The 7,624-nt window shown below is 43.4% G+C and overlaps 1 protein-coding gene across 1 annotated transcript; it reads right to left on the bottom strand.

Annotated features, from left to right (window-relative positions):
• Positions 1-1,071: 1,071 nt before the first annotated feature.
• Positions 1,072-2,549, bottom strand: RPS29 (ribosomal protein S29). The gene is made up of 3 exons (XM_008151382.3): positions 2,439-2,549; positions 2,127-2,226; positions 1,072-1,176 (listed from the first exon to the last, which is right to left on the bottom strand). Exons 1-3 carry the CDS (start codon positions 2,498-2,500, stop codon positions 1,168-1,170), a joined length of 171 nt encoding a protein of 56 aa, XP_008149604.1. The 5' UTR covers positions 2,501-2,549; the 3' UTR covers positions 1,072-1,167.
• Between the last annotated feature and the right edge of the window lie 5,075 nt (positions 2,550-7,624).

Below are 7,624 nucleotides of genomic sequence, written 5' to 3'. Positions count from 1 at the left end.
CCTCTCTTTCAAATGTTATAGTAATAAATTGTATCAGAGGCACACTTAGACTTGATCACTTCCTGCTTGGCTTCTAGTGTGCCAATTTTTTGGTCCTTTGGTCTATGTTGCTGGATCCCACTTATTCTTGGAGTATCTCAGGAACAGTCCTCTTTCCCATGTATTTACTCCCTAAACTTTAGGGCTTAGGGAGAAAGTACCAGATAACTCACATTGAGGACCACCGAAGTTGCATCTCCAGTCCCAAGCTCCCATGGATTCCAAGCATACTTGAGAACTCCACATAGATATCTAACTCAAGTTTTAAACTTATTTTGCCCCAAACTGAACTATTAACCTTCCCTCAAACCCAATTTTCAGTCCTAACTCAATCTCAATTCTTGCCTTCCAGGTGCTCAGGTGTCAAAACCCATGGAGCCACCATTAGTTTCACCCACACCCATCTTCTCAAGTCACTGTTCTTGACTACCTTAACCACTCCCTTTTATCCAAGATAAGATCAATTGCCTCAACTATTCCAATAGCGGTGTTTCCCTGCTTCCACCCTTATCCCACTAAAATCTATTTTGCCCACAAAAATCTAGTGAACCTTAAAAAAAAAGTTCATAGCACTCTGTTTGCCAAATGGAACAATACCTCAAATTACCTAACCATGTCCTACAGACTCAACAATTCCTAATTTCCAGCTTCTCACTCTGCTCCAGCCACAACTTTGCTGTTCCTAGAAAGCTCTATGAATTCTCTCCCGCATAGGACCTATACTTACCTCTGCCTTAAGTTCCTAGCCTACACAGGCATGGCTTCTCAGCAAATGGATTGACTGTAATTCAGTTTTACACAATCTCCACCCTCACCCCTCCACACGCTCAGAAATTACTGCTTTTCTCAGCAATTACACACTTGACATCTCTAACCACTGCTCCCTTTTGCATACAGCTGTTTGAGAAATTTACAAGCTTTGCTGCATTATCCCAAAAACTATAACTGCCACCTCTGGGCAAATGCTCAGAGCAAATTTTAGTGATAGATTTTTACAATCACGTGACTGTTTCATTCACACAAAAACACGTATTTGAAGGGTGTTGTTGTTTTTTTTATTTTATGTACAAAGAGATAGCATTCTGTCGTAAGGTAGATGTCTTGAATGACCCATTCACGGAAGTTCACTTAGTCCAACTGAAAAAAAAAAAGCAGACAGAAAATGAATTAATTCAAATGCTTTAAGTATCCACTTTACTCACAAAAACTGGCTCATTATATTACAACTAGAGGTCCGATGCACAAAATACGTGCAAGAGTAGGCCTTCCTTCCCCTGGCTACAGGCACCCAGGATGGGGCTTCCCTGGCGACCTCAGCTTCTTCCGGTCTAATGAGTATATTACGCTTTTATTATCATAGATTATTATTATAGATAGATGCCTACTACAAGCTGTTCCACAAACCTCAACCATTACACTTTCAACTGTGAATTTCAGAATTGGTATTCTTACTTCCCCCCTAAAAGATAACTTACCACTAGAGAAATACTGCCATAAGCTAGGGAGCAGGCCCGAGTTCATTATCTCATTTATTTGAAATTCCACATTAACACCAAGCACATAGTGGTCAAGGGTAAAAGTCTAAGCTAAGCTATTTTATGTCTGCCACCAAGATTTCACATTAACAATTTATACTTCCCATGTGACTAGTTTTCATCTAAAAAAAAAAAAATCAACTCCCAGTAACTGATCATCAGGAGTTAAGCAGTTCATTTTTCACAGGCGGAAACTGAGCTTAAGTTCTCTCTCAAGCTCACTGGGTACAGAATCCCATCCAACATTTCGGGGCAGTAGTCCACACACACATGCACGTGTCCAGGCACAATTAAAGGCATCTACAATCCCACTGCAGTGGTTCTGAAAGTGGTTTTTACCCAGTATAGCACACGGCACCCAGACCTGGCAGAGCTGGGTAAGATGGAGCTGGGGCCTCACCCGCCCTATTCCATTAGCCTGACTGTCACAAGGCCCCAGTGTCACCCGTCGCCCTTCCAACTAAAGCGGAGGGAAGCGCCGCGAGTCGGCTGCTCGCTAAGGCGCGACCCGCGCGTTCGCCGCCCGCCACAGGGAACGGGCTGCGGGCGCACCTTGATGAAACCGATGTCCTTCGCGTACTGGCGGAAACACTGGCGGCACATGTTGAGGCCGTACTTCCGGATCAGGCCGTGGCGGTTCGAGCAGACGCGGCTGTAGGAAGAGACGGCATGACGACAGGTCGCAGGAAAGAAAGGATCCCGCACTCGGGAGGCCTCCGTCCGCACCGCCGCCTTCCCCGAGGCCTGAAATGGCGGCAGCCCGGCTCCGATGGGCCTCCCCCCAACGCGCCGCCTGCGAGTTCTACACTCGACTCCGAGCAACGCCCCAGAACAAGCCTCCTCTAAACCCACATTCTTCCTTACCAAGAACGGGAACCCTGGCCGAACTTCCTCGGATGGCTCCAGTAGAGCTGCTGGTGACCCATCTTGCTCACTCGGTAGCAACGAGGCAAAAGGACAGAGGCAGCGCACGCATGCGTTCTTGGTATTTTGGGGACAGTCTCCCAGAATGCAGTGCTGACAAACGACGCATGCGCGATGTCTAGGCCCACACCGCTGGTGACGTCACCGGCGCTCAGCCTCTAGGGCCGCCCCGCGCCGCCTGCCAGCGCCGGGCGCGGTGGCGCGCGCCTGTAGTCCCAGCTACTCGGGAGGCTGAGGCTGGAGGATCGCTTGAGCCCAGGAGTTCTGGGCTGCAGTGCGCTATGCCGATCGGGTGTCCGCACTAAGTTCGGCATCAATATGGTGACCTCCCGGGAGCGGGGGGCCACCAGGTTGCCTAAGGAGGGGTGAACCGGCCCAGGTCGGAGACGGAGCAGGTCAAAGCTCCCGTGCTGATCAGTAGTGGGATCGCGCCTGTGAATAGCCACTGCACTCCAGCCTGGGCAACATAGCGAGACCCCGTCTCTTTTGAACCCGCAAGGAAAAATAATACGATCGCCTTTTCATTACCTTAAACTCTTCATAACTTTTCAATTATTTCTTTTAATTAAAATTTTACACTTGGAAAAAGAATTTTGCCTCAACTCAGCACTGACTCCTACTGGGGTAAATTATAAAATAACTTAAAGTCAGCTGCAATGATTAGAAGTCACCAGTAGGAGTTTCTACTTTGTGAAACAGTATGTTTTCAGTTGTTTTTGTAATTGGCATGCTCCTCCTAGAAATATACCTACACCATTCCAGAAAAATGATGCCAGACTTACTGTTTGATATTTACATGGAGTTGATTGAGTTTAAACTGAGAAACAAGTAAACGTGAAATGTACATGGCTTTGGCCAGATGATTTATTGACCAAAAAAAAAGTGAAAACCAAGTGCCATCTGATAATCTGCTCAAAAACGTCTATAGCCACACGGTCATTTATAATATCTCTGGGAAACTTAAAACTGTATATACAGGCTCTGGAGTCATAAAGGATTAACTTGGCCTGTAAACTGTACCGCCGGGTATAATAATCCAGGACTTTTACACATGAACTCATTTTAGAACTGAAATATAACACATAAAGGTTGTATTTCTTCAAGATTCTGGTGGGATGCCCCTCCCAATCATTAAATTCGGCACTCATTACATAATGAAGGAAGGAAGCAAATCAGAGATTTAAAAGCCAGATAAGACTTGATTCCTGCCCTGACAGCTTGCAGAAGTGATGGAAACAGGATTGTCTCAGAGCCCTTCCCTCCATTTTCAACTTTTGTGACTCAATGACTTGTATAGAGCTAAGTAAGCAGAACATTCTATATTCAACCATGGATGCGTTCCTGGAGTACAAGAGGGGCAAAGAAGAGAGAAATTAATTCTAGCTTGGTGCACTTAAGGGTCCTCTGAGGTAAACCTTGAAGAGCGGGGTCTCTACAGACAGCATTTGATGAAGGGAATGCCTTGTGAAAGGAAGTTTGAGCCAAAGAATGGAGTTGGAAAAGACTTGGAGAAAGTGAACAACTTTTGTGTAACTAACTGGAGTGGATGATAAACAAAAAAAGCCTAGGGGTAGGTAAGATTGAAAAGGTATTTTAATTTAAAGCCTGATGGTGGAGGGTCAAGTGTCAAGCTTCTATAGTTTTCCTGGAATTTCTATCAGTCATTGATGTTTAGTTAACAGAATCAATGTGCCTCTCAAAAGCTAATCTATCATTTCCTCGCCTATACTGTATATTCCTCTCAGGCTTCCATAAAAGATAACAATAGTTCTGAGACCAATTCCATAAATATTTTCAATACTCATATATAATCATTTGGGCCCAGAGATGTGAACTCATTTAAAAGAAAAAAAGGAGGAATAAGAACCAATTAATTACACTTGAATAATCTGTTCAACTATCTTAATATTCAAGTAGTTTCTGTTTTCTCTGGTCTTGAAAGTTGTTCTTGATGGAGAGATGATTGAACTGCAGTTGAGAAGTTGTACTTCCTCTCAATTTTAAGATAATATAGCACCATCACAACCAATGGAATTATAAATTTATTTTTTCAATAAGGAAACAGAGTACAGCTTTAAAAGTCCATTTCAACCAAGTGTCTATAAAGAGTTTATAGCTCCTAATACTCTTTTGAATTTGGCTTTTAAATACTTTTTTACACACATTTTTTCCTAATACAATACTTAAACATGCACTGTGTGAAGGACGAGGGGGTGGCCCCCTTCCCAGCCACACCCCGTTTCCCAGGACTATGTGGTTACTTTCAGTCACTATGTTGGAGTGCCCACCATGCTGGCCTCTGCTGAGCTTGTCAGGTTTACTATGTGGACCCTTTTTTGTTGTTGTTTTTATTTCAGAGAGGGTGAGGGAGAGAGAGAGAGAGAGAGAGAAACATCAATGATGAGAGAGAATCATTGATTCACTGCCTTCTGCAGGCCTCACACTGGGGATCGAGCCCACAACCTGGACATGTGCCCTGACTGGGAATGGAACCGTGACCTCCTGGTTCATAGGTCGACGCTCAACCACGGAGCCACACCAGTCAGACTGTGGACCCGTTTGGTCTACACTAAATTTATAATCCAGCCACGTACCTTTATCTGGGAATATCTCCTTAAGTCTACAGCCCACTTTGTTAATGTGTTGCTGACTTTAGTTTATATACTTTTAAGCTTACAAGCAAGAAAATGAGCCCTTTGACCTTCATATTGGCTACACCCTTATTTCATTCATCATGTTAGATAGAACAAGGGTCTCAAGGTCTGGGCTGTTATGACTAAATGCTTTTCTTGCTGCATGTTAAAATGTAGCACAGTGTTTTGCAGATAAAGCTGTAAAAAGAATGAGCTTGACAGGAACTCAATGTGACAAGTGTAGCCAACATCAAAGAAGTCAATGTCTGAGCCTCCCTTCCAGGAGACAGAGCTTTGGATGTGAATCCCTTGTCTCCTTTACTTGCTGTAAGTAAATAAAACTACCTAAGACAACCACATCTAGTTCTTCAATAGAACATCCGCAGGGGGAACCCCTTGAATTTGGTAACAAAGGCAATCCCGGATTCTTATTTCTTTGTTTCTGGTATATTCTTCCATGTAAAACACTTACAGTTTATATATCAAAATATATCAACTTAATACATCTTTTAGATTTTGTGTAAAAATTCGTTAAAATTTCTGTATCTTATAGTATTTTTGCATTTTTTAAATTTTTTTAAATTTAATAAATCTTTATTGTTCAGATTATTACAGTTGTTCCTCTTTTTTCCCCCATAGCTCCCCTCCATCCAGTTCCCACCCCACCCTCTGCCCTTACCACCCCCCCGCCACTGTCCTCATCCATAGGTGTACGATTTTTGTCCAGTCTCTTCCCGCACCCCCCACACCCCTTTCCCCCCGAGAATTGTCAGTCCACTCCCTTTCTATGCCCCTGATTCTATTATATTCACCAGTTTATTCTGTTCATCAGATTTTTTATTCACTTGGTTTTTAGATTCACTTGTTGATAGATATGTATTTGTTGTTCATAATTTTTACCTTTACCTTTTCTTCTTCTTCCTCTTCTTAAAGAATACCTTTCAGCATTTCATATAATACTGGTTTGGCAGTGATGAACTCCTTTAGCTTTTTCTTATCTGTGAAGCTCTTTATCTGCCCTTCAATTCTGAATGTCAGCTTGGCTGGGTAGAGTAATCTTGTTTGTAGGTTCTTGCTATTCATCACTTTGAATATTTCTTGCCACTCCCGTCTGGCCTGCATAGTTTATGTTGAGAAATCAGCTGACAGTCGTATGGGTGCACCCTTGTAGATAACTAACTGTTTTCTCTTGCTGCGTTTAGTATTCTCTCTTTATCTTTTGCTCTTGGCATTTTAATTATGATGTGTCTTGGTGTGGTCCTCTTTGGATTCCTTTTGTTTGGGGTTCTCTGTGCTTCCTGGACTTGTAAGTTTATTTCTTTCACCAGGTGGGGGAAGTTTTCTGTCATTATTTCTTCAAATAGGTTTTCAGTATCTTGCTCTTTCTCTTCTTCTGGCACCCCCATAATTCAGATGTTGGTACGCTTGAGTTTGTCCCAGAGGCTCCTTGCACTATCTTCATATTTTTGGATTCTTTTTTCTTTTTGCTTTTCCGGTTGAGTGTTTTTTGCTTCTTTGTATTTCAGATCTTTGACTTGATTCTTGCGATCCTCTGGTCTGCTGTTACATCTCTGTATAATATTTTTTATTTCAGTCAGGGTATGTTTAATTTCTAGTTGGTCCTTTTCCATATCCTCGAGGGTCTCGCTAAATTTATCTTCACCCATTAGTTTTTCCATTCATTCTTTCAGGGAGGGGAGGGAGGAGGAGGAGAGAGAGAGAAAGGGTAAAAAACAAACATCAATGTGAGAGCGATACTTCAATGGGTTGCCTTTCCCACATGCCCAGAGCAGGGTCATGGATTGAGCCTGTAACCAAGGAATGGGCCCTTGACTGGGAATTGAACTGTTGACCCTTTGGTCCACGGGCCAACACTCTAACCAGTGAGCCAAACCTGCCAGGGCTCCCTGGCTTATTTCACTTAGCATAATACTCTCCAGGTTCCTCCATGCTGTCTCAAAGGGTAAGAAATCCTTCTTTTTACTGCTGCATAGTATTTCATGATATAAATCACCACAGCTTTTTTATCCACTCATCTACTGATGGGCACTTGGGGTATTTCCAGCCTGGGTACTGGACTCAACCTTCTCAGGGAAAAGACCCTCCCGTAGCCGAGAGTTCCCTCCTTACTCTCATCCTGCTGCTCATGGGAGCTGGGTCAGCCATTTTTTAAAATATATATATTTTATTGATTTTTTTACAGAGAGGAAGGGAGAGGGACAGAGAGTTAGAAACATCAATCAGCTGCCTCCTGCACACTCCCCACTGGGGATGTGCTGGCAACCAAAGTACATGCCCTTGACTGGAATCAGACCTGGGACCTTTCAGTCCGCAGGCTGATGCTCTATCCACTGAGCCAAACCAGTTAGGGCAGCCACTCTTGAGACCTCACCCTTCCTACCAGTCTCCAGGTGTTTTTGTCTTTCCTCGATATGTCTCCTCATCTGGACCTCAGTTGGTAATTTTGAGTGAATGTTCCCTAATTTAGTTGTA

The sequence above is a fragment of the Eptesicus fuscus genome, chromosome 2, assembly GCF_027574615.1.
Source record: "Eptesicus fuscus isolate TK198812 chromosome 2, DD_ASM_mEF_20220401, whole genome shotgun sequence".
In the NCBI taxonomy this organism is placed as follows: Eukaryota; Metazoa; Chordata; class Mammalia; order Chiroptera; family Vespertilionidae; genus Eptesicus; species Eptesicus fuscus.
Note: the sequence above shows the minus strand (reverse complement) of the source record. Positions and strands in the feature narration are given on the sequence as shown.